This window comes from Panicum virgatum, chromosome 9N (genome assembly GCF_016808335.1).
Source record: "Panicum virgatum strain AP13 chromosome 9N, P.virgatum_v5, whole genome shotgun sequence".
NCBI classification, from domain to species: Eukaryota; Viridiplantae; Streptophyta; class Magnoliopsida; order Poales; family Poaceae; genus Panicum; species Panicum virgatum.
In genome coordinates, this window is record NC_053153.1 from 66145348 (window position 1) to 66172897 (window position 27550).

The 27550-nt window shown below is 43.9% G+C and overlaps 1 protein-coding gene, 1 long non-coding RNA gene, 1 other non-coding gene and 1 pseudogene across 6 annotated transcripts; 3 read left to right on the top strand and 1 right to left on the bottom strand.

Annotated features, from left to right (window-relative positions):
* The first annotated feature begins 742 nt into the window (after window positions 1-742).
* LOC120687272 lies at window positions 743-1810 on the top strand. Its single transcript, XM_039969261.1, has 2 exons — window positions 743-1305; window positions 1425-1810. Exons 1-2 carry the CDS (start codon window positions 1007-1009, stop codon window positions 1549-1551), a joined length of 426 nt encoding a protein of 141 aa, XP_039825195.1. The 5' UTR covers window positions 743-1006; the 3' UTR covers window positions 1552-1810.
* Window positions 1811-2259: 449 nt separating this feature from the next.
* On the top strand, window positions 2260-13345 carry LOC120687273 (annotated as a pseudogene).
* On the bottom strand, window positions 5753-27307 carry LOC120687274. 4 transcript variants are annotated; one of them, XR_005680681.1, is made up of 6 exons: window positions 27151-27307; window positions 26746-26870; window positions 26576-26644; window positions 26307-26418; window positions 7287-9479; window positions 5753-6567 (listed from the first exon to the last, which is right to left on the bottom strand). It is a non-coding gene; the product is annotated as an uncharacterized LOC120687274 (long non-coding RNA). The 4 variants fall into 4 exon arrangements; XR_005680683.1 differs by having other exon boundaries at window positions 5753-6231; window positions 6351-6567; window positions 26746-27298; XR_005680682.1 differs by having other exon boundaries at window positions 5753-6486; window positions 26746-27297.
* Window positions 9608-9679, top strand: TRNAE-CUC. The gene has a single exon. It is a non-coding gene; the product is annotated as a tRNA-Glu (tRNA).
* Window positions 27308-27550: the final 243 nt, after the last annotated feature.

Below are 27550 nucleotides of genomic sequence, written 5' to 3' on the forward strand. Positions count from 1 at the left end.
TCATTTATTTTCCATGATTTGAAGAGATTTTTCGAGTTCAACGACCGATAAAAATTCGCGCTCCACTCACACCAAAATTCGCGTGACTTGGTCTTGTATCATGTGCTTTGTGGTAAAGGGACTTTCTATAGGTGTTGAAAAGAGGAGGGAAAATGCTGATAAAAAAAGAACCAAAAGCTGCCTTTTAATTTGTTCCTCTTTGGGATAGTGATTGTGCCCATTTCTTTTCACTGACGACTTCTGCAAGACCACATGCCCCGTTCACATTCCATGTGCCGACACTACGGAAATGACGATGCCCCTCGTCCTTTAGAACTGAATCCCCTGAGGCTGTATTACACTTGATCTGAATCATCTGAATACAGGGGATTCAGGGTGTTGAGCTCGAAATTTTGAGGCCTCAGCTCAACTCCGCAACCACCATGAGATTGCTGCCTCTGAACTTCATGCAACGTAACGTAGGGCACTGCTCAGCAAGGGTTCACCGATCGATCAACAACTGCCAGTTAAGGTTAAGGATGTCAGCTGCTCCGACCTCCGGGCAATAGAAAATGAGCCGCGACTAATGGAACCCAAGCGTGCCCCCCAGCGCGCAGGGCCCGTGTTCGGGACAGGAATTGCGAGACGCCAAGGTGGTGCTCTGAAACGGCGATACGGAAATTGCGAGACGGTTGGGACGTGTCCTCCAGTGGTCGGTCAGATTTGGACAAGTTTCAGATTAGGCGGCACAAGGTCGAGGAATGGATAAGGGAACACAGCAGCCATCCACTTCCCCAGTCGTCCACGAGCTGAGCACATCCTCCTCCCCTGCCACCCGCAAGCACGGCCCCATCCAGAATCAAGCCAACAATTACACAACTCCCTCGAGACATTCCCCTTGAGCCCAAGCGGCGAATTAGCATTCCCAACCCACCACCACGCTCGCAAAAATCAGCAAGAGGATGGAGCAGGCGAAGCAGCTCTAAAACTAGAGCAGCAGCGCTAGCAGCTACCTGCACAGAATCGAATGGCTGCCTCTGCATCTGCTTCAGTCGGTAGGATGCTGCAACCATTGTTCGCCGTCCCTTCTTCCTTCGTCTCGCCGCCGCAGCAGGTCCCTACTTTCCCGGTGCGACGACGTCCCGGCGGCGTCGCAGTACGATGCGCGCCGAACGGCGGCGTCGCACCAGCGGACGACACGAAATTGAAGCTCAAGGTGGGCTCTCCGATCGTCATCCTGGAGGCGCCCGTGATGCTGAAGACCGCCGCGTCGGTGCCGTCGCTCCGGCACAACGGCGGCCAGGTCAAGCCCGGCGACGTCGGAAGGTACGTAGTACGTGATAGCTGATGTACTCTAGCTGCTGCTTGACCAGAAAACAAAACGAGCTGCGCGATAACTAGAATGTCTTGGCACTGACGGTCGTGTGACCTCGTCGGTTGGGCAGGATCATGGCGCGGAAGCCCAAGGACGTCTGGGCCGTGCGCCTCGCCGTCGGCACGTACCTGCTGGACGGCAAGTTTTTCAGGCCCTTAGATGCCGGTGAGGAAGACGACGGGTCCCCAGATGAATGACAAATCGATGCCTGCAAAATCCGCAATGCAAGTTTTACACACATCTAGTTCAAAAAAAAAAAGTTTTACACACACGCCGTGCGAACATGTCAATAGTGAATCGAGGTGGTTGCAAATTGCAATCACAGATGTGTAACTCTAGCGCGCAGGCATACATCAACTGTAGATGTAATATTCTTCAAGTTTAAGTCCAAGGTTCAAAGACATTCCAACCTTGTCGCAAGGCAATTTTCAAAGGGAGTTTCTTTTTTGATTACCAGGTTGGATTATGAAGAGCCCAACGAAAAGGTGGTTTTATCCCGGATATTTTCAAGTTTTCGTGACTTTTGGTTTAAATATTGAAGATCAACCCTTACCCTATGATCAATTGGTCATATAGTAAGTTACAAATAGATCACGTGCAGTACTGATTGCTAGATGGGCCTAAATCACCACAGTGCCAGTAGGCGGCCTCATTTTCAAAGGGCCTGTTTGGTTCGGCGTTGGCGATGCTTTTGAGCAGAAGAAGCAGAACAATCCCGCCGAACGGGTTGCGTCTAACGCGCTTCTGCCCGCCGCCGCCGCAGCAAAACGCGGAACATTGAACTACGCGCGGCAAAATCGGCTCGCTTATGGCTTATAAGCCTCGCGATTTTATGGGTCACGGTCCCAAACAGGCAGAAACTCTCTCCGCCGATTTTGTGGGATGATTATTGACGGAGTAGGGTACCCTTTAATTCTACAGGCTCTCTGGTGGTCCCCACAACTGTCATCAGAAAACAGGTCGCATGTCTAAATCACTGCCACGTCGGCCCCCTCCAGCCGGCTCTGACTAATCATCATCCTCTTCGTTTCTCTCCCCACTCCCCTGCCGCCTGCTGGCCGCCGGCTGAAGTGAGACAGGCGAGGCCACCGATCAATCGACGCCCGTTTCGTTGTCGCAGGGTCTCACACGATCGTCGAGCCCTCTCCGCAGAAGCTGACGACGCTTCGCTCGGTATGGAAATCCTACCCTACTCGTTTTGTTCTGCAGGATATCCCCCCCCCCCCCCCTGCCGTGGCGACCCCTCAGTTCTTAGCTTCTCTTATTTGGACGGATTCAAATTCATCCGTCCTTGCCTTGCTGCGAACTTCGTTTCCGCGTGGAGTACAGCTGGTTTGTTTGGTCTCCGAAAATTGCTAGGGGTTCAGTTGGAAGTTCCCCTCGCCCCACGTTTGGTCCGCCCCTTTCTGGCAAGCTATCTGAAACGGGTTGCGCTGTGCGATTCTGTTCCGTTCCATGCTGGGGGTTCAACCAATCGCGGTAGTACTTTGCTATTTCTAATCCGGCTAAATGCGGCATGCGAACAGTTCCCAATTCGGAGATTGAGGGTCCCGCGTTACTGTTGCAGAATTTAACATTGGTAGATACACATTTAAGGAAGCGAAATTTTGCTCATCTTTAGGCAAGAGAAAGCTGGTTTACGTGAAATGCAGACAATGTGCTCTGCGTGGTATTCCTTTCATAGATGGATTAGGAGACAGCAACATGGGGGCACCCGAGTTGGAGCTTGGGTGGGAGGGCTCTCAGCCGGGGGTTTAAACTTATTTATACAGAAGATTTAGACATGTTTGGATAAGAGTCATCATACGGAGAAAACTGGTTACCATGAAATCCAGACAGCGTACCATAGGTGGTATTGCATTCCTGGATGGATAAGGAGAAAATGACACTTCTGTGTTGCTTGCCCGCGACAGGAGTGCAACTCTGAGAAGTAATCTTCGGACGGGATTACATATAGATGATGTTGCTATCCTCTCCTCTCATCAATTTATTTAGACTTCACTTCTACTCATGCTCCATTTCTCTGATCCAATTGATGTTTTCTATCCTTGCAGTTTGTTAAAACGTTGCTGGGGTTGCAGCATGTGTAGTTGGGCATATAGAGAGATTGCATTGAGTTAGTGCTCTGCTCTCGGCTGTAGGGACGCAATGGGCGTCCTAAAAGCTGGTTCGCTTTGCTGGCTGTTCCATGTGCTGGTTCTTGTCTGTGCCTTGTGTCAGATACTTTATGTTGGATCAATTGGGGCTCAAACTGCTCAGTTGAGTGTGGATGCTTCACCTCAGAATGCTCAGGTGATCCCTGGAAATATGTTTGGCATCTTCTTCGAGGTGAGTTTACAGTCTGGTTGTTGTCAGTACATTGGTTTTATGTGTTATTAGATCGATCTGTAGTAACATTTACCCTACCAATACCCCACCCTCTGCAGAGATGGCAATGCCTTCAGAATGTGGGATTTAATAGGGCAAATCAATGAACTCCTGTGCACTAGTCTAAATTGGTTAACGATCTATATTAGTGCTAATGGCCATACTAAATCAACTTCAGCTCGCATGTCATACTGGCTGAGTAAGGATATTTCAGGAGCTCATCTGGTGTATACTTTTGCTATAAACTGTAGTATTATAATTGATGTGAAACTTAACCTGCGGTTACACTAGTCAAAATAAACTTTTTCTTGATCATTCCAATTCCTTTCAACTTTTCATATCACAAAAATGAACCTGGTAGAGTAGCGTTAGACTTTGTTTGGTCATTTTACTTGGAAGGTGATGAATCTCTGTAATTCTTGGAATCATGGTTCTACTGGTAGGAGATCAACCATGCTGGAGCTGGTGGATTGTGGGCAGAGCTTGTAAGCAACAGAGGTAATGAGATTCAATGTCTAAGGTTAACTGGCACTCTGCATAAAGAAAGTCTTGTCTATCAGTTGATCCCATTTTTATTTTTCTGTTGGCAAGCAATTTAAATGTTTTTATCATCAGAACTGTACTTATGTATCTGTAACCATTTATCGCTGTCAGCAAAATAACTTCACAATGGTGACTATGATCTTTGTTTGCTATAGCCATACTGGTTGCTCAGACATTGATGATTTTTGTCTGCATAGATAATTAAAAGCAGAGCTACTAGTTTCAACTGGTTGCTATAGCCATGTTAGTAGATCATAAAGAATAGGATGTCAAGAATGGGCTTAAGATTCAGTCTTAATGTCTTATACTTTTCTGGCTTCTTACAAGTTTCCTTTATGTTACAGGTTTTGAAGCTGGTGGTCCTAATACTCCTTCAAACATTGACCCATGGTTGACCATTGGGGATGAATCCAATATTATCGTGGCAACAGATCGGTCATCCTGTTTTGCTGGTAACCCAATTGCACTTCGAATGGAAGTACATTGTGAAACTAGTGGAACTAATGCCTGCCCATCAGGAGGTGTTGGGATCTACAATCCTGGTTACTGGGGCATGGTATGACCTTTATGCATCTGACATAATTCATACTTTTCTCCTTTTTTTTTATTATGGAACTTTCCGTAACACTTTCCATCTGCCTACTGTGTAGCTTTTTTAGGACTTTCAATTTAGGTGTTTTTTCAGATTACTTGTTAATATCCTCTGCATTTTTCAGTGAGCTACTAATATCCTCTGTATTCACTACTCAATACTATATCTGAACCAATGCGCATATAATACATACACATTTCTTCTCTCTTTCGAACATGATAAATCAATAAGAGATGCTTATCTCCAGTGTAACAATAAGAAATATTTTTGCTACAATTGTTGCAGAACATTGAGAGAAGAAAAGTTTATAGAGCTACCATGTACATTAAGTCGTCAGATTCGGTGGAGTTGACAGTTTCCTTAACAAGTTCAGATGGTCTTCAAAATCTAGCTTCTCATACCATCACGTAAGCAATATGGCATGGTTCCATGCATCAATAATACTTCGTTTGCTGCTATTTGTGCCCTTTTCGGTGAAAAAATAGCATATGCAATAATACTTCATTTGTAGGGGTGACAAGGAAGATTTTGTTGAGTGGACAAAGGTTGAATTTGATTTGGAATCAATTGATAGAAATACTAATTCAAGACTTCAGCTTACGACCACCAAAAGTGGCATAATTTGGTTCGATCAAGTATCACTTATGCCATCAGATACTTACATGGTAATTTCATCTCCAAGTTCCCTTTTATCCTTTTGAGGTTCCATAGGAACTTGATGCATATTTCCTCGATACATTTCTTTTGCAAAATAGTAGGATGTGAGAAGCGCAAAGTCATACTACGTGCCATTTTGCAATTACTACTATTTTATGTGCAGATTTTCTAGTCACAAATCCAATAAATCATAACCTGGACCATGATTTTCAGTAACTTCAATTTCTATTGCCAGATAATGTTAAGTGATCTTTATCGAACTATGTCCATGCATAGCCATGGTGCAACCATACAGTTATAATAGTTTGCACTCTAATGTTTCTCAATACAAGTTGCAGCCATCACAATCAAGATTGCATTGTGTTGTGATGCTAAATTATAAGTTTCTGTAAGCAAGACTATCGTATGATTGGACTTAATCCTAATTTACAACAGCAAATGGTCTAAACAGAAGAAAGGAAAAATATATGATTCGTATAATCAACTAAGGTGTCAAGGAGTTTCTGTTTCTTGATTTAACAGTGACCCTTATTTATCAATTTCATTTCTCAGGGGCATGGCTTTCGTAAAGATCTTGCCTCTATGCTTGCAAATCTGAAGCCTCGATTTCTAAAATTTCCAGGTTTGTCAATTAGCATTTTATCTTCCTTCTGAGATTCTTCATATGTAGAGGTGACGGTAGTATGCCTCAGTACAACCCAGCATGTGAGGAAAGAGCCTGGATTTATTTGACCAAGACCAGAAAAATCTGTTAAATATTGTGAAATACTGTGCAAAATACATGCTGATTCTACGAGTGCATGACTAGTGGTCAGGTTGAGAATTAGATGCATATACCTTGCACATACGCTTGACTTTTCTGCCATGGACAGTTGTGTATTCCGTGTAATGTAAAATATTATACCTTGCTGGCTCAGAGCAACATACAAGTAATCATCGTTGCAGTATGAGAGGCATACTCTTTGCCGCACTTCTACATGTGCAAGAATTGGATGGTGGATGTTGAAAAGATATGCCTTGGGTTCTAAAAAATGATATGCTGAAAAGATGTGCCCTGCAACTATGATTATCAGTTTATTATTTTACTAAAATTGGTTTCTTACTGTTGTCTGACAAAGAACTATGTTTTCCATCCTCACCAGGAACAATATTTCTCTTATTGTGCAAGAAAATTTCAAGAGAATAAAAAGAAGAAACTTCCCTAGATGTAATACGTTGAATACTACATGTAATATTGATCTTTTACTGAATACAAGATGCATCAATTTGTACCTTCATGATCTCTTATGTTTGTGTTTCTGTTATACGGATAAACCAAGAACTACAAAAATAAATCATGATCTCCTTTTTGGGTTCATAGTTAGACAGTGAGGTTGCTGAGAACTAACAGTACATTATGTGGCTTTTAGGTGGCAACTATGTAATGGGGAATTATCTTGTAAATGCATTCCGCTGGAGTGAAACTGTTGGACCGTGGGAAGAAAGACCTGGTCATTTTAACGATGCTTGGGCCTACTGGACTGATGATGGACTTGGATTTTTTGAGTTCCTCCAAGTGAGTAACACATTGCTACTTTTCTGAACGGAAAGTTCACATTATTACGGGCATGCATATTTTGATGCTGAGAGTCCTATTTCATTGATGTAGCTAGCAGAAGACCTTGGTGCTTGCCCAGTTTGGGTGGTTAATGATGGTAATTGCTATATCAACTTATCAATAAAGTATAGAAGAAGGCATAAAAAAACCATTACATATTTGGAGAGATAACTTACCTTTGACTGGTTTGTTCGAATTGCTTTCAATGTGACAGGGGCCAGCCTCAATGAAGAAGTCCCAACTGCAACAATCGCTGCCTTTGTAAAGGTTTGTTCTTGAATACATAAAATGGAAATGATACTTTAGTCTAGGACTGATGGACGAGTGGTTAAACTCGCACCCACTTAATTTTTGTTTTCATTTATATTAACAACTCCGGAATAGCATAATGTATTTACAATTTACAACACAAGCACTGCTCAGGCAATGGTTGTTTTTCCTGTCTAAGTATGCTGGAAATGAGAAAAAATAGTCAATTGTTGGCAATGACATGAGGCTTTAATGTCTATATAGAACATAAGTTCTTGATTAGGATTTCTATGATTTCCTGGTTATGCTAACCAGAAATGTCGAACATACCTAACGATGAAGTTTCCTAGAATTTATGGCTCCATTCTAATAATATTTTCTAATATCACCAAATAGTTAATCCACATTGTGTTCAAATTTCTCCATGCTTGCCATATTGCAGGATGTTGTTAATGGAATTGAATTTGCCAGGGGAGACCCCCAGACTGCATGGGGTTCAGTTCGTGCAGCAATGGGACATCCAGAACCCTTTCAGCTTTATTATGTTTCAATAGGGAATCAAGAATGTTCTAAATACTATTATAAAGGTTTTCACACAATTCCATTTTCTTCCTGTCTTGCTTCATAGTAACATTGTTTTTAGAACCAACATAGAATGATAGAATTCGTTCAGTTTCATTTTATTGTTATGCAATAAAACTAATACTTCTCCCAATTTGTAGTTAACTACATGAAGTTCTATTCTGCAATAAAAGCATCCTACCCAGACATCACAATCATATCAAGCTGTGATAGATCTGCTATTTCACCAGTCAACCCAGCTGATTTGTATGATGTTCACGTAATGACTTCTTTGCTTGGCCTTGATTTGACAATATTTTTCCCAGTAGTGAGACATCTTCTATGCTGCAGGTCTATACCTCATCAGGTGATATGTTTTCCAGATCAAGAATGTTTGATAACACAGCCCGCAATGGACCCAAGGTACTTGCTTTGCAAATGATACCTCGACTGTCATCCTTACAACTGGCTTGTAATGCCCTGTGTAATTCGTAGGCAATCGTTAGTGAATATGCTGTGACTGGAAATGATGCTGGTCGAGGAACACTGATAGCTGCTTTAGCTGAAGCTGCATTTCTCATTGGATTAGAAAGAAACAGGTTTTGTTAAATGCTATTTCTGGTTTGGCTCATGGGTGATTTAGAGTACGTTATGGACTCATCTGCTTTGGAACGGGTTCTTTGCAGTGATGTGGTTGAGATGGCAAGTTGTGCTCCACTCTTTGTAAATGACAATGATAGAAGGTAATTGTGGATAATTACTTTTGCATGGTAAATGTGTTTCTACTTGATTATTCATCGATATTGAATAAAAGGTTCCGCTCTGCAATAGGTGGAACCCAGATGCCATAGTCTTTAACTCATGGCAGCACTATGGATGTCCAAATTACTGGATGCTACACTTCTTCAAAGATTCAAGCGGCGCAGCACTTCATCCATCCACTATTCAACTTTCAAACTATGATCAACTGGTCACATCTGCTATCACTTGGAATAATTCACAAGATGGGAATACATACCTGAAAATAAAGGTGGTTTCTTTCTCTCTTTGGGGAACTTATCTTTGTGAACGAAAATGAAAATTAACTTGGCAAAAGAAAATCTTTTGCAGGTTGTAAATTTTGGGAGCAAAGCTGTTAACCTCAATATATCTGTAACTGGACTGGAAACTGATATTCAGAAATTTGGATCCATCAAGACGGTTCTTACGTCTGGTTGGCTGCGTGATGAGAACTCCTTCCAGCAGCCAGACAAGGTTTGATGCATCAACTTGATTCAATGCTTTGAAACTTAGCAACATGATAGTAGTTACACCTTGGACTTATGTAGCGTCGTGATGTCTGAACTTCTGTTCTATAGGTGGTGCCGGCTGCAAGTCCTATAACCAACGCAGGCGAGCAGATGGGTGTTGTTCTGGATTCCTACTCCCTCACCTCATTTGATATCCTCCTGGGCTCGAGCCAAACGTTGCATTCAGTCTCAGGGTCAAGCTTGTGATTGCATTGTATGATGTTGCCACGATACGGGGTCCTCCAAGGCTCCAATAGAAAAATATAATATCTGTGAATAAGAAAGAAGTACAGCTGGTCATATGTGTGCATAGATTATCTGTACCTAAGGAAGTCTGGTTTCCTTAACAGAAAGATGAGTTATTTATATATATAATTCAGAACACAGCTTGCCACACATCCGTTGTAGTCTAGCTGGTTAGGATACTCGGCTCTCACCCGAGAGACCGGGTTCGATTCCCGGCAACGGAATTTTTTTTTCTTTGCAGTTTTTCAGTCTGCCATCTTTTCCTGTATTCTGGACCTCAATCTCCCCTCCGTAGAAGAATAGCAGTACAAGTACGTATATGCAATGTACCGTTGCTCTCAAGCAAGGCGTGCGCTACAGACGTTTTGGTCCAAACTTCTCCATTTTCTTCCGTCCTTATTCACTATACAGTTTTTTTAATCAAAAGAAGAATTGTATTATATTAAAGCTGAGTACATCATCAAGATATACGCAACACTCTCAAAGTACTCACGCACTGAGCATCTCCAAATCTCAATCCCAAACTTGTGTAAAAAATCAAATAGAAGGCCACACAGGCATACGCTTAGCAAGCAGGCTGAGAACAAGCGCCCAAAGAATGGCGACCAACATCCCTGTAGGTTGGAACGAGCACAATCTTCTTCTTCATTCTTACGTCTTTCTTCTTCCTTTTTCTGCCACCGATGAAGAAGAGAGACTGATCCCAATCTATTCGATCCAAGACTGATTGACATCAGTTTGGAGGTCAGACTTATTCTCACAAGCCCTTCACCGTGATTGGATCTAACCACGGCAAAACGGAGAAGTGGCCGGAGAAAATTATTCCACGATGACGGCACCACCCCCGCCTCGATGACGCCATCCGGAAACCTAATTCTCCATGTCGTCGCTCCAAGCAAGTTGCCGACACTGTAGATGCCGCCACCTCCATCATCGGAGCCGTCATGGAGAGACCGAAGCCACCCTATCTCTTCACCGTTGCCGGAGAGGAGAAGGAGGAAACAAATCTTCCATACCACAAAACGCGGCATGGAGAAACCCTAACCCTAATTTAAACTTGATTTATAAAAAACTATTAGAAAAAATGGATCCCCACTCCCTCCAGTCTCCGGCGTGATGCCAGAGGTGGGAAGGGAGGGGGACCAAACGGTGGAGGAGGCGAGATCCGGTGGTGGGCAGGAGGGGGCGCCGCCTGTGTCGCCCTCAGGGCGACGCGGGGCAGAGACTCGGGGACAGGTTATTCACTATACGAGTTCCGCAGAAGTTGCTGAAAGCGGCTTTCGAAAGGGAGGACAAACTTCTTCGGCGAAATAGTTAAAATCATCCTAAATTATAGTGTTCAAAATTATAGTGTTCAGCTCAATTTAATCCCTAAACTATAAAAACATCAAATTTAATTTCTAAACTACCTATCTTTAAAAAACATTCTAAACTATCCTAACCGGTTCCTTGAATCCAACGGCACGCTATATATGCTCTCCTCCAATCACCGTCCAGTCAGTTTAGGGCGATGACTGGAGAAGCCTATGTGGCGTGCTATATTAGATTCATGGACGAATGTGAGACAGTTAGAATAGTTTAGGACCGAATTGAACATTTTCATATTTCAGAAACTAAATTGAACCGAGCACCATAATTTTAGGATGATTTTGGCTATTTTACCTGCCAACTTCTTCAAAGACAAGTGACAACTGACAACGCTATGCACCGGTGTGCTCAGTGCACGTGAGGACAAAGAGGACGCAGTGGTTTCCCTGTCATCAAGTTGCCGCTATCCCTTAATCATATGGATTAAGAATCTTGGTTTGCCGACGAATTTAAAATTCCACTTCCAACGAAGGGCTAAAACGCATTAAGCCTCCTCCCAAATTAAACTCGATCGCCCCTTCAACTAACTAATCCCGGCCAGAAGATTCCCTCCCCAGCCGCGCACGATCCCTTCTCCTCCGGCGCCCCGACCAGGACCGCCAACACCGAACGCCGCCATGTCTCCGGCCCCGCCGCCGCCGTCGCGCACCCGCATCCGGCCGTGGCTGGTGGTGGGGGACCTGGCGCTGGCGGCCGCGTGGGTGTGCGCGGGCGCGCTGGTGAAGCTGCTCGTGTATGGCCCGCTCGGCTTCGGGGGCCGGCCCGAGGCCGAGGCGGTGAAGGTCTCGCTCTCCATCGTATACATGTTTATCTTCGCCCGGCTTGAGGCCGCCACGGGCGGCGCCTCCTACAACCCGCTCACCATCCTTGCCGCCGCCGTCGCCTCCCACGGCGGACCGGCCGTATACCTGTTCACCGCCTTCGTGCGAATCCCTGCCCAGGTAATTAATGTTCCCGACCGCGATGTCTGTCGTCAACTCGTAATTCTATCTTCCTTCTGGGGACCAAAATTCCTCAAAAAATATGCCTGTCTGATACCTAATCCACCAAGTGTGGTTTTATTACCTTATAATCATATGCCAATTTACAGCATTCATACAACAGGCAAGATGCCTGATGTTATAACTTGTAATGCTTGTCACTTTGTCACGGTATACAGATACTGTAGATTGTCATTCCATTCTGTTTCGGTTAACAGTTATGGACAAATTGATCTGTTGATCTGTGTATTTTTTGATTAAATATTTTTCGTTCTCGTTATGGTTATCAGGTGATTGGGGCGGTTCTGGGAGTGAAGCTGATTCAGTTTACTTTCCCTAATGTGGGTAAGGGGGCCCGCTTAAGTGTTGGTGCTCATCATGGAGCATTAGCTGAAGGATTGGCAACTTTCATGGTTGTTATGGTGTCGGTGACTCTTAAGAAGAAGGAGATGAAAAGTTTCTTTATGAAGACATGGATCACAAGTATTTGGAAGAACACAATTCACATCCTTAGCTCGGACATAACTGGAGGGATAATGAACCCTGCATCTGTAAGTCTTTCAGCACAGGCATTAATCATGTCTGACATACAAATGAAACTTTTGGATTTAATCTCAAATTTAGGAGATTTTCTTCCCTAGGAACCAAACTATCCAAAAAGTACAGGTATCAATTTTGTTGTGACTGCATTCATCCTCCTAGTCCACGTACTGTTATACACGTGTCATTGCAGAATGTCATGTGTGATTGATTGAGTTGTGCACCAGACAGCAATTATGCAGTCTCGTACTTGCCAAGTGGATGATTCAAGCTGGTATCAAACTTAGGCTCTGCAATGTAGCAGTTTTTATGATGGCAGACCTTATAAGATTGTGTTGCATTTTTTTCTCTGTCACAAAGGACATAGGAAAGGTTTGTGCTATGAAAAGGCTAAATGGCTTATGGCAGTCACTGTAGATTATGCCAATTGGCTCCATGTTAGATGTTTGCTCCTATTACACCTGACATTCATAATTGCTTTAGTTAGTGTAGTCCTTGAAAGATTAGTAATCCATATTCAGTTTCCTGATTACTTGTTCTGGTATGTGTTTGTAGGCTTTTGCTTGGGCATATGCTCGAGGAGATCATACAACATTTGACCACCTACTGGTATATTGGCTGGCGCCCCTCCAAGCAACTCTGTTAGGAGTGTGGGTAGTGACCTTCTTAACTAAACCCAAGAAGATCAAGGAGCAGTAAGCAGATGAAAACAAGACCAGGAAGAAATAGACTATTCTTTCGTGGAGTTAGAGCTCCATTCATTTCTTAACAAGAAGAGATCAATGTTTCGAAGCTAATGTAAGAAATGCCCATATATCATTGTCAGCTTCTGAGAAGTCTCCTTGGTCTGCATTTCTTGTATCTGGCTTGCATGGATTGTCCAGAAGCTTGTAAATATCTGTTCCAGCCAAGATATTGGGAACAGTGTGTAGGAGGTAAAACTTCTCAGAGTTGATTGTAGGTAGCCTACATTATTGTTGCACCGGATTGGTGAAAGTATTATTCGGTCTCATTATCATGATAATTGGAGATGCCATGTTACGCCCGTACTACGCAGCTACGGTGGCCTACTGGATGGGGGTGGGAAGGCCGAATTCTACTGCATATTTCATGAGCCTGGGCGAGGAGGCCCAAACTCATGAGTCGATGCAGCTAAAAGGTGCGGCTCATACAACCAAACTCGTGCAAGCGGTTTTTTCTTTTTTATATTTAAAAAAAATTAAAATTTCAAAAATATATGTCGGTTTTGGAAAATTTCAAAAATATACCCGGTCGCCCTATGGGGGGGCGACAGGGCTCAAATGTAATTTTTTTTTCTTCAAATTTGCAACGAAGTCCCTGGAGAAAAAAAAAGAGGGGGGCCTGTCGCCCGTTGGGGGGGCGACAGGCCCCTGTCGCCCGTTGGGGGGCGACAGGGTCCTGTGTGGCCAACAAAGCCTATTGAATTTCATAAAATTCCTCCAGCGTCCGAAGATTTATTGTGATATATTTGCAGAAGGATTTGGAAATCGAGTTCGAATTATCATGAAATTTACGGAAGGTGTCGGATGTCAATTTTGGTGGGCGATGCGGCCTCTAAAGGATGACACTAGAGAAACTACTTTTCATGTGATTTCGAACTATAAACTTTTTTGTCAGCGCGGATGTCTGGTAGATGCAGATTTCACAAACCTATAATGATTAGAAACTAACAACGAGATCTCGAAGCAATTCGGACGATTTCGATTATCATTTATTTGTACTTATTAGTTACTTCTACCAATAGAGCTTAGAAGTTCGAAGTAATAATTTCTTGGTTGATTTTATCCTTAACCATTTTTTTTTTTTGACACGAGGAACTCAACATGAATCCACTAATTGCAGCTGCTTCCGTTATTGCTTAAACCCTAGCCACCATTCGCCGCCATTCCCTTTGTCATTTGAGACTAAAAATTCAGAAAAAAAGAGAGGGGTGACGAGAAGTAATAATGTGAACCACCAAATTTTACATCATAATACAACGATAATGAAACACACATCACACATGCAGTGGCATGTCAGAACCCGTTGCAAACTACGGTAAACAGATTCCGGACTAACCTAACATGTCTTAGGTAATTTAAAAAAAAAACAGAATAAACACAATGATGCAGCATGTCACTAGCACTAGGGTAGTCATAGTAGCCGTACCCCCACGTAGCAAACTGTGTTGAGCCTTCTCCGCAGTATCCACCCATTGCAGGTGGTGCAGGCGGTGGTGCCGGAGGCGCATGGCCCTTCTTCTTGTGACAAGGGCAGTTGCAGTAAGGAATAGTGCATGGTTCATCCTGTGAACCGGCTGCATTGCTGGTATCATCAACTTCGTCGTCTTTGTTAGCCTCGCTCACTTCCTCATAATGGTTCACCTTACATTCCAGATCAAAGATCTTTATCTGGAGGTACTCGATGAACTCCTGAACAGAATCAATTGGTGCAGGATCTACCCACCTAGTAAAACCACAGTTTTCTGGAGCATCGGAAGACTGCAAAACAAATTCCAGGTAAGGTGTCTCCTTGAAGATAAAGAAATGAAACAACCAAGTATTACCCATGCGTGTGGACATTTAAAGAAACGCCGACCGCCATCCATCCCGTCGGTGCACATCTGCACTAAGCAGTCCTCACCATGTCTGCATTTTGGCCACGGTTCTCTACGGTTATCGTATTGTCGAAGAGGAGTTTCATTGGTAAATTCACTCTTGTGCTGTGGCGGAAACTCAAACACTGGTTCCGGAAAGGAATCAGGTCCAAGAGGCCCCTCCCATATTATGGGGTCTCCCTTTCTTCCCACTTTTCCTTTCCCAAAACCATAGTAATTCTTCCCGCTAGACCCACCTCCAGACATTGGGTATACAATAAGCTTTGGTGTTTGAGTGGTGCTGGGAGTTCACAAACTGGTGAGTATTTATAGGCGCACAAAGGTCTGATAACCGGAGTGTGGAGTGTAAATGAACATGAAAAGCCTATAGTATTCGCACGCTCCACAGCGCTCACTCGTACCATTTTAAACACGGACACGACCTCTCGTTGCTCTTGATTTGTACCCTCGCACGCTCAACACCGCTCACTCCTCCCACTTTAAACAACGACACGACGTCTCACTGCTCATGACTTCAGCACTTGCACGCTCTACAGCGCTCACTCGTGATTATTGCACTGCCCCGACATATCCCATCGCCCGGAACACTGCAGGGCACCGGCCTAATCGTCATAATTTCACTACTCGATGCATCTCTGTGCATGCAGACTCACAGCACTGCATTACTGCCGCTCGGTCGATCGCGCCTAGATGCCGCCTTCCCCACTACACGCCACAGACCTTCGCTGTAGAATGACAGGTCCGTCGTCCTCGCCAGAGAGAATGCTTTGAAGGTGAGCTGGTGTGGTTGCCGTGTTGTCACATCTTTTTGAAATGTTGGAAGAGCACTGCTATTAGGTTGTCGTCTTTTGTCACGTATGTCTAGGCAAACAATGCGACATTTGGGAAACCTGTGATCGCCGTGCTAAGCTTTTTAGCAGCAGACCCTGATGTATTTCTTAGTTCTTAATTCTTATCGTTATATTAATGTGTGTTTTTCTTAGTTCTTAATTCTTATCGTTATATTAATGTGTGTTTTTAGTATTCTAGTGACATGAAAAGCTCCGAAAATATTAAGGAAAAGTTCAAAGATTTCATAGACTCCCGGCTACAACTGCAAATTAATGGTAAAGGGTACAACACACAGAGTTAAGCTCTTAACTTAAAACATAAACAACTAATTGCAGTGGCATGTGCACGCGACAAGATAATTTCTTGTTGCATCTAAACCTACCATGCCCTATGGAATGTAAAATGCCGGGATTACATGGTACTACTCTACTGAGTGCACCTAGGATATTTGCCCTTCCTAATTGCTTCGGGCCCGGCTTCCTTCGCAAGGCGTGCCCTCTCTCGCTTTCTATCCCTGTCAGCTTCACGTTCGGCCGCCGCCTTACGATCCACCTCCTCCATCCTCTTGCGGATCTCTTCTTGCTCTTTGTTGCGCTTCTCCTCTTGCTGCTCCTCGTGCTTCATTCGGCGCCAACGTTCTGCAGCCCATCTTGCTTTTTGTTCCACAATGTCCTTTGCCTGCTGCGACTGCACGGTGTCGAACCACTGCATAAAATCACAAAGAGGCGGAGGAGACTTTGTCCAACACAAGTTAGAATCATAATTCAATGTTAGGTCATATAGAAAAATAGCGTATGTTATCCTGCTACCTTGGCCCGGTCTTTGCCATATCGCTTAGGTGGATCATATTCGTAGTTCTCACACATAAAGAACCTCATGCCGTAGTCATCTCCTAAAACCTCAGATTGTATGAACTTGCATAACGAACCGCAGAAGCACATTGGCACATTAATTCCTTTGGGTACGGTGGCTTTACACTTGCTCCACGGAATGTAGGTTGATCCTGACGAAGACATTGGCGCTATAGTGTGGTGCGCCAAATAACAAACCATAATTTAAGCAATGCACATATCGTATACCAAATCGATGCGTGAAAATATAGGTACTGTTATAATTCTATTGTCTTATACTGCAATATCAATAAGGTACTATCATAATTCTATTCTAATTTATAATTATTTTATTTGAAAAAGTCTGTAATAGTATTCAAATTGTAATACTAAACCAGTGTTCTAAAGCACCAAATCTAATTCAGCTAATCTGCTAATTAAATTAAATTGTTATACAATATCAACGAATTTATACGAAAGTTACCGGTAGATCACAAGTGCGGAATTCGGCAGAGCTTCGCCGCTTCCCTTCTTCTCACCCCTCTCTTTTTTCTGGATTTTTTTGGATTTTTTGAGGTCAAATGAGAGGAGGGAATGAGGGGAGGGAATGAGGGGGCCTTATATGGGAGGCTGACCCGGTCGCCCGTGGGGGGGGGGGCGACAGGCCCCCCCTGTCGCCTGCAGGAGGGGCGACCGGCCCCCCTGGCGGGCCCACTGGCCTGTCGCCCCTGGGGTGGGCGACAGGGGCCTGTCGCCCTCCCAACGGGCGACAGGCCCCCCTCTTTTTTTTTCTCCAGGGACTTCGTTGCAAATTTGAAGAAAAAAAATTACATTTGAGCCCTGTCGCCCCCCCATAGGGCGACCGGGGTATATTTTTGAAATTTTCCAAAATCGACATATATTTTTGAAATTTTAATTTTTTTAAATATAAAAAAGAAAAAACCGCCTCGTGCAAACTGTATGAAACGGACTTGGCTCCAAGCCCAAATGGGTATCAACCCAAGCAATCATGTCGTTAAACTTGTCGTTAAACATGACAATTCACTCCACGCAGCATCTACTTGATGTTTGTATGTTCACTTTCCATGCACTTGGTCGTTTCACTTAAGCAACCATACGTGCGTTAGTTATTAGGCACACATTATACACTATAGGAATTTAAGAACAGTTACAATGATGAATTATCCTCAGTGGAATCAATACTGATCTCTTAGAAGTGGGGAGTTTTCTGGAAGGAAAATATATGCTTCAGCTGGATCTGTGGGACAAACAACTCAAACAAAGGTGGAACTTTTTAAATGTTTATGATGCAGCTCAAAGTGAGAACAAGAATGAGTTTTTGGCAGAATTGGCTAGGTTCTGCAGTAAAATCAACCAACCTTACTTGGTTGGAGGAGACTTCAACATCATAAGATTTGCTTCAGACAAGAACAAACCTTCTGGGGTACACAAGCATACAGATCTGTTTAACAACATCATTTCCACTTATGATCTGATAGATATCCATTTGGTTGGAGGCAGATACACCTGGTCAAATAACCATGAAAACCCAACTCTTGAAAGGTTGGATAGAATTCTCATATCCAAACAGTGGGAGGACCTATTTCCCAGTGCTTTTATCTACAAACTTCCTAGGGAAGTCTCTGATCATAATCCTTTGATTCTAGCCACTCAGACTTCCAAACCTGTTAGCAAACTCTCCTTCAGATTTGAGTTGTCCTGGATCAAAGATAAAGAGTTCAAACCTTTGGTGGATAAAATCTGGAATAAACCTTGTCATGCTTCCTCAGCTCTTGAGAGAATACAAAGCAAATTAAAAAGGTTCAAGCAATTCTTCAAGGGCTGGGGGTTCAATCGACAAGGGCAGCAGAGAAAAAAGAAGAAAGAGATGCAGGAGGAACTACTGGTGTTAGAACAGTTTGAAGAAGAAAACAATCTGTCAACTGATCAGATGCTAAGAAAATCTTGGCTCATTTCTGAATCACTTAAATTAAGTGAGGAAGAAGAGTAATATTGGCAACAAAGATCTCATGACAGACTTTTACATGAAGAAGATAACAATATAGAATATTTTCATAGAATGGCTAATGGAAGAAGGAAAAATCTTATTATCAGGTTGAATGATGGTGACAAAACCATTGAGGGTGTTGACGCTCCTTAGAGCCCCAATTTACGTACCACAAGCGCACGGATCGTGTAGCTTTTCCCTTAGAGTATTCCCCCAAGGTTTATCAATCCACGAAACAAGCATTCTACTATGCTTAACTAAGCACTAATGACATTGGTAAAAGATCTATATTGAGTGATTGAGTGTGAAATAGATATAATCTAACCAATCTAATCTAATCTAGACTAGTGAGCAATGATAGGTGTGTGCACAAGATATGAAGAGCATTTGTCCATAGGGTCTAGGATCACTAGAGATGTAATCGCCGAGCAACAAAGAACGGATCTAATCTACCGAAGGTGTGTTCCAAGATCAAAACATTTCCCTCCCGCATACTGTCACTACACGAGGATAATCGGTAACGAACAACAAGAACACGATAGTTGATGTAATCTAAGTAAACCATGCAAGAGCAAAGCAAACTCAAAGCCAAGTCGCGACCTATTAAGCATCAAAGCATCATCAACAAGAATCATGATAGATCAATCTCATAAAGAATTCAGCAATTACAACTCAAGATCTCCTTACAATCCCATGAACAAACGAGGATTTTACCTCATGAAGCTAGGCGAAGCGTAGTCGATCATGGTGACGAAATCTCCGGCAAGGGATGGATCCCTTGCTGTCCTCCAACTTGCAGCGGCGCCGAGGGACGATGAGGCCTCCGGTGTCGCCTTTCTCTTGTGTCTAACTCAAATGGATCTCTGGAAATCGTCTCTGGATGCTCCCTCCTTCTTGACGGCGGCTTCGGGGCATTTATAGGCAGCTCTGGTCGATGGTTTTGGTAAAACACCGGCTAGGGTTGACGAGTACTTCGCGCTGAAGAAAGTTGAGGCCGATTGGGCCCTGGAATGGGCTAGGCCGGCCGGCTTAAAGGCTCCAGGCCGGCCGGCCTGGGCTCCTTCTGGACCCTTTCGGCTCCATCTTTCTTGTGCGAGCTCTTCTACTTATTCTTCATCTTAGCCCAGTTGTGACCCTGCGTCAAAACATCTCCGAAAATGTCCAATTTCCTGCCAAAATGCAACATGCTCCAAAATCCAAGATAAAATCGAAAACGGTCAAGTTCGGGTGCCAAGTGGCGGGTTAGTACATGAATCATCCCGAAGAAATTACCAAAACCACTCCTAATTATATAATAAAATGGGTACTTAAGAAGCGCCAACAGAGGGTCACACTGATTTGTTGGCCCATGCAACTAACTTCTATAAAAATTTATTTGGCCCTGAGGTTGGAAATACTTTTCCTGTAAGCCCTGCTCTATGAGAAGATGGAGAAAAAGTGAATGAGGCTAAGAATAATATATTATGCCAGCCTTTCTCTGAAGAGGAAATAAAAAATGCTCTCTTCTCAATGGAAAAAAATAAAGCAGCTGGCCTAGATAAGATTCCAATAGAATTCTACCAGTCATGCTGGGATATCATTAAAGCAGATATCATAGAGCTATTTGAGGATTTTCACAAAGGAACCTTGGTTGTGAGTAGATTGAATTATGGTGTCATTACTTTACTACCCAAAGTCCAAGATGCTGCTAGAATCCAGCAGTTCAGACCTATTTGTCTACTGAATTGTCTTTACAAGTGGATCACTAAAACTCTTACTCTGAGATTGGAGCAATTAGCTGATAAACTGATCCTCAAAACTCAATCTACCTTCTTAAAAGGAAGAAATATTATGAATAGTGTTATGGCTTTACATGAAATCTTACATGAGACAAAAAGAAAGAAAAAAGGTGGAGTGGTCCTGAAATTAGACTTTGAGAAGGCCTATGATAAGGTTAACTGGAATTTTCTCTTGGATTGCCTGAAACATTGGGGCTTTTGTGACACTTGGATTACATGGATCAAAGCTGTGGTCACTGGTGGAACAGTTTGTGTCAAACTTAACAATTCTAAGGGACCCTATTTTGTGAGTCATAAAGGAGTTAGATAGGGGGATCCCCTCTCTCCAATGCTCTTCAACTTTGTGGCTGATTGCCTAGCAAGGATGGTTAGACATTCTCAATCTTCTGGCTTGTTATGTGGTCTGGCCGATAATCTGATTCCTACAGGAGTTGCAATACTACAATACGCTGATGATACCATTATATGTATTAAAGATGATCTGGAAATGACTAGAAATATGAAACTGCTCCTGTATCTTTGTGAAGTAATGTCTGGTTTGAAAATTAATTTTTCTAAAAGTGAGATTATGGTGATCAATGGAGATGATGACAAACATTTGCTTTATGCTGATCTATTCAATTGTCAAACTGGCTTCTTCCCAATCAAGTACCTGGGTGTCCCAGTGGGGCCCAGCAGATTACATGTCAAAGATTGGACACCTTGGGAAGAGAAGAACTTGAAAAAGCTTTCTACATGGAAAGGGAGTTCCTTATCCATGGCAGGCAGGATAACTCTCAGTAACTCCAGCCTCTCTAGTACCTTTATTTACCACATGTCAATGTATCTCCTGCCAAAAACTACAACTGACATTCTTGACAAACAAAGAAGGACCTTCCTATGGCAAGGTTCTGGATCTAAAAGGAAATATCAACTAGTTAAGTGGAGCATCACTTGTAAAAGCAAACCAAAAGGTGGTTTGGGAATCAAGAACATCAGGAAAATAAACATAAGTCTGCTTTCCAAGTGGTGGTGGAAGTTGGAGAAAGAGGATGGTCTTTGGCAGAGAATTGTCAAAGCTAAGTATATGTCTGACAACAAAATGCTCTCCATGATCAAGCATAAACCTGATGACTCCCCTATTTGGTCTGACCTTCTTAAGGTCAGAAGATTCTACCTTAAAGGAAGAAATGTTAAGGTTAAAAATAAAAAAAATCAACATTATTTTGGGAAGAACCTTGGTCGTACCCAAGATCACTTTGCATTATGCATCCTGCTCTATATGATCTTTGTCAGGACAAATCCATATCTGTACACTCTTTTCTACAGAAACAAGCTCAACTTTCTTTCTCCAGATGGTTACCCCAAATTCTCTTTGATTCTTGGCTGTCTATAGTGGACAAAGTCTATTCATACCCTTTTGAGAATGAGAATGATGTGGTCTCGTGGAAATTGTGCAAAGATGGGACCTTCACTACAAGATCTGTATATGATATGCTTACTTCTGATGATATTGGTTACTCTTTCAAATCAATCTGGAAGGCTAAACTACCTCTTAGAATCAAAGTTTTTTTGTGGTTGCTTGAAAACAAAGTGGTCCTAACTAAGGACAATTTAATTAGGAGAAATTGGCAAGGTGACCCAGCTTGATATTTTTGCTCTAATAATGAATCTATTGATCATTTATTCTTCCTTTGCCCTATGGCCAAAGTCACATGGGGGGCTGTGGCCTTATGCTTAGGGGCTAGTAACATTCCTGAAAACATTGACCAATACAATTTATGGATTGAACATTGGTTGCCTCATGGTCAACCGGTTTTTACCCTATGCCTGGCAGCAATTTGCTAGGCTATCTGGAAGAAAAGAAATGAAGCTCGCTTTGAGCATAAACAACTCAAACATCCCACTGACATCATTATATACGCTTGCGCTCTTCCGAAATACTGGGCAGGTCTGTACGGGTCTGATATGCAAGGGAAAATCCTGGAAGGCATGAAGATCCTTATTTCCTGCGTTCATAAGGTGATGGCTCAACAGAGGCGCCCCTCTCCTCGGCTGCTGCTGGATGGACCTTCCCGAGTGCATGATACAAGTGACGATGCCTCTGAAGATGATGCTTAGAGTAGCTTTCTGTGTGACTAGTTCTGAACCTTCTGTTTCTGTTAAGACTGTTGGGGTGGGATGTTAAGCTTGGGTGATGGCTAGTCGGTTTTCCTTCTGTAATGTCTGAACTTCTGTAAGAGACAGCTCGAGAATGAAAGTCATTCTCGTTTGGCTGCTCTGTTCGTCTCTTCACTCCTTGTTCTGGTCGCTTCACTTCCTTCGTAGGACTTCATGTATGAACTGGTATTTCCGTTGTGAAATGGAAATGGGGTTTTCCTCGCGTCAAAAAAAGTTACAATAATGAAAAGAATACTATTATAGTTATTCATATAATAACCCAACCACAAATACGATCCTTAATGCAGTCACAAAATAAGTGAGGCTTTGGACAGCTACATCTACATGGTTTCCCAAAGCACAACTGTGACTAGCACTTTTCGTACAAATTATTCATAAATTATAGTAAAATTATACTTTTTATGAAGCTGTGTTTTGGGATGAATTATTATACTCTTGTCATATTCAAATACTCAAACCCAACTTATAGAAAGTAATTTGCAAGCAAAGTATGAAATGGCTAATTTAAGACAACCTCAGAATGTCAGGAGTTAGCCTTGGTGCCTAGGCCTACTTAGGGGTGGTAAAGGATCTTAATTTTTAGTCTAGATAATTTAAGGATCGGGCCCTAAAAGAGTAGGGCTCTAATCTTATTCAATTTTGAGCTAAAAATATTAAGGGCCAAGTTGAATTGTGAAGAGAGTATTAGGGCCATAACCCATTACCACCCCTAGACCTACGGATAGTTTTCGAAAGTTAATACTCGCGCTGGGCCCTTATACGTCCGGCCGGGATGCCCTTGATAAAAGCAACTAGGCAAACCGCGCACTACGCCGCGCTGGACTGGATGCCGTGACTGTGGGCTCACCGCCGTGTATGGGCTGAAGTTTTTGTTAGTTTGGGCTGGACCGTTGCTGCTGACTGTTGTGGTTCTTTTGGGCTGGGCTCATGTTACACAACGGTTTTGTTATTGGTCGTGCATAGTCCTGAAGGTCGGTTGGATGCCACGGATGGGACAGAGGCGGTTTGATGGAGCCATGGAGGTCGGTTTGTTTCAGTGGTTTTGTTGGAGCCAAGGCAAGGCATGTGTTTTAATGGATGGTGGTCTTGTGTTGCAGGAACAGAAGAGAGGCCTGTGTCTTTTGTGTGTGGAGCCAGTGGAAGCACCTGTGAAGAGCCGCTGAGGGTCTCAACGTTCAGGTGATGGCGTTCGTTGCCGGCGCGCACGGCCGACCTCTGGGCCGGGAATCTGAAGGTGAAACTATATTGTGTTGTGTTCCAATTCGTTCCACAAGTAATGTAATTTTGCATCCTTGTAGATGGAGGTGCTGTTGCATATGTATCTCGCCGTATGATTCTGAATGTTGTGGTCAAGGCTTTAGAGGGGTCCAGCCCTTTCTATTCATTTAGCAGCTCTGACGGTCTTTATGTGGCAACGGGTTTTGTGGTTGTTCCCCTAGAAGATGAGATTGATGAGTTTACCCTCCTTGAGGCAATGGGCTCCGCATCAATGATGAAGGATGGAGCCGAGGAGGCCGCAGCAGATGCACTGATTCTGGCGGCAAAGCGCGATTTTGGTGTTGTGGTCGACGATTTCAATTTCAGTAACGCAGAGGGCCTATGAAAGGAGAATGAAAGTCTTCGCAGGAAACAAAATTGATGCCATCATGTTCCATCATGCACACTTCGGTACGCTTACCTCGATATCCCGCAGCACCATCTCTAAATTTGATGCCTAATTTAGCCATTATCACCGTACGGAAACATAATTGGATACTGCAGCGCCATAAGAGCTGGATGGATAGGAGGCACACGCTTAAACCTCCCTTGCTGTGACTCAAGAACTATATCAAAAGGATGCATAGAAGAGGACATATCCCCCACAAGAAGCGCAGCCAATTCATTAACCGCTGGTAGACTATACCTGTCCTTACTTGTATCAGATGAGCCAAAAAGCCTGATACGAACATCTGGAGTAGTAGGGGAGAGAAGCCTATCGCGAGCCATGCGAAATTGCCTAACCAAAGGGTTGCATTGATCAAACATAGAAATCAACGACTCAACAATCTGAGCATTGGGCGCAGAATCGCTGCCTTGATCAGAAGAATGGACAGCAAGCCTATTCTGCACCTCATTGGCAGTGTCATAGATGTACAGCTGGGCATACTGGGGTCTATTCCCTTCAACCGGAATTAAAGAACCAATACGATGGTGAACCACTCCGTTGATTCGAAATATGTAGGGGGCTCTACCAGTATTTATGGATCTGTCCATGTCTACTCCTAAAGAGGTAAAAGCAAACATAGAATTGTACTGTCAAATAAGCCGCGTGAAATTATTAGATGCAGGACCTCCATTGAACTTTATCAAATCACACAAAGGCGGAGGAAATGGCCTATGCTTTGGAAGGGAGACAGTGCCACCGCGGCGGCAAGAATGGTACACAATACGCTTCTGTACGTAGGAGCTTAGGCTGACCACGCGCTCTTGATACCAAAAAACAGCGCTGCAGTGTTCGCACACATAATCCGGCCCCCATAGTAAGAACGTCCAGAATAATTTTCTGCAGCAAAGATGTAAAAGGCTAACAGGCACCGGGATGGAAGACAGACCCCTAACGATGTTAGAGGACAGTAAAAGGGCTGGGGACAGTACCTTTCAGCAAAGCGGCATATTCTCTTGGAAAGGCAACAATGGGTTCAATAAAAGTTTCGTAGGGGAAATAGCCTGCATTTTTTTATTGTATGGGATGAAAATTCAATGCACAGGAACATTCGAAAAGTAAAGAACGATGTGGCCGAAATGAAGGCAACCTTTCTTCATTAAGGCCCTGTTCCTGTTCTTGTATAGCCTCCGGGCCCTATTCTGCCGCGCAATAGTTACAGGCACGCGCGGGCAGAAATGGTCTCCTAAATATAATTTGCAGCTGAATTACATATAGCAAGGAACATAGGTGAGAAAAATGATGAGGCCTTTAGGTCAACTCACTAAGGACTCGGTAGCGTCGCGGGGCAACAGAAACATATTCCGAAGCTGAAATAGCAGCTGTGGGTGTGGACAATGGAATATGGGGCAGAGCCAGACGGGGGCGGACATTTCTACCAGAACCAGCAGCAGCACGAGCAGCTAAAGTGGCGGCAGCAGCCTCCTCGCGACGCCGGCGCCGTGACTGAACCAAATCCGGCATAGGACACCTAGAGCGTACATTCCTAGCAGGTGGAGAGTCCGTCTCCCTGCAACGGCACCGAGAAGGACCAGGAACATCCATCTAAAGAGTCACAGAAGAAGGATAGTTCCTATGAGAGGCACCGACAAAGCAGGCTAACCTTTCAGCGAAGAGCCACATTATTTTGGGAAAAGCAACTATAGCTTCAGCAAAAGCATCAAAAGAGGTGAGCATCAGGGATGGTGTCTGGTGCCCTATAAACCGACGATTCTAGCTCACTGAAGCCATTGTCAACAAAGCAAGCATAATGCATAAAGCACATTGCAGCCATGATCCAGAAAATGCACGCAGACAGCTGGCTATTAGGCCTATAAACTGACGATTCTAGCTCAGTCAACCTGTTCTCAATAAAGCAAGCACAACACAGGAAGCATAACACAGCCAAAATCTACAATATGCAGGCCGCGAAACTAAATAACAAACGGAGCAGGATCAAGTGCATGCAGCATTACAACAACAACGACAGGGAACACACCAAAGAGCCATAAACTGCATACTGCAAAACTAACCCTCGCCTAAGGTACCGCTACTAACCTGCAGTGGAAGTAGTGGAAGCAGCACAGGCAGCAGCACGAGCCCGCCTCGCGGAACCAGTCCAGGTAGCAGAACGAACCCGCCTCGGAGACCCCAGGAAAGCAACTAACGGCTGCCGAAACAGTGGAAGCGAGAGCACAGGTACGCAATCGGCACGATGTCGCCACCGGCAAAAAGAGGAACAGGCATAAGAGGGACACGAATCGGCAAGGTAGGCATGAACAGGGGATCGGAAAAGAAACGCAGAACCATATGGATCTGGAACTTACCCGGAGAGGAAACAGCGGAGGCGAGGAGAGCGCAGGCAGGCAATCAGCACGACATCGGCACCGGCGAACCTAGGAACGCGCACAAGGGGGCCATGAATCATCAGAGCAAGCATCGGCAGCAAATCGGAAATCGGAAAAGAAACGCACAAGCAAACGGATCTGTTCCTCACCCGCAGATAGCAGAGGCAATACAGGCGGACAACTGTGGACCGGCGGGAGCACGCCTGGAGCACGGCGGCGTCGGCCGGCCACGCCACCCGACGCACCGCCGGTGAACTCTCCTGCCGAAGCTCTCCTACCAAATACAAATGAAAATGCTACAGTATTTTATACCCAAAACTTATCCCATCTAAACAAGACCATAGTGTTCGTCAGATAGTAAAATATAAATCTGGTAGTAGCAGAAATGCAGTCTATGCAGATGTGGAATATGTCAGGAGAAGAGGTACGATAAAAGACAGTAGATGATTGCCTAAAGAAAATGAAGAAGAAACGAGTACGGTCAAGATCGCGAGAGTAGGTTAAAAAAAAGATCGCCAGGGTCGGTTAGGAATGTGTTGGCGTGCGTCAACTACCTCTCGAGGAAATGAAACGATAACGGGGGTAGAGTGTTTGGATGCATGTGGCTCAAGCCCAAAAATGTTGGGCGGCGACGTCCCGTCAGGCATCCGCCGAGGAGATGATTCTCCGTGGAGCCGCCATCGAATTGAATGGAGGCTTTTTAACTCATTTTTTTATAGAGGGATTCCCGTACATGCCGGTGGGCATGTCGAGCTCGAATCCTCGGGTTCTTTATTCGTTCTGATCCAGAGCAGACGCGCAGAATGTGTATGCGAGCGACTCAGAATGTCTGATTCCACAACAGTGGCATGGCATCATCACCCATCATTTCTTTTACGTGCATCTGATCCCGTGGAGCATCTTATCAAAAAAGATGCCTTGCATCTAATCCAAGATGCGGGGGGTGAAAGGATG

Coding starts and splice junctions, on each gene's coding strand:
- LOC120687272 (XM_039969261.1), top strand. CDS start 1,007: ATGGCTGCCTCTGCATCTGCTTCAGTCGGTAGGATGCTGCAACCATTG. Junction 1,306..1,424: donor AAGCCCGGCGACGTCGGAAG/GTACGTAGTACG, acceptor TCGGTTGGGCAG/GATCATGGCGCGGAAGCCCA.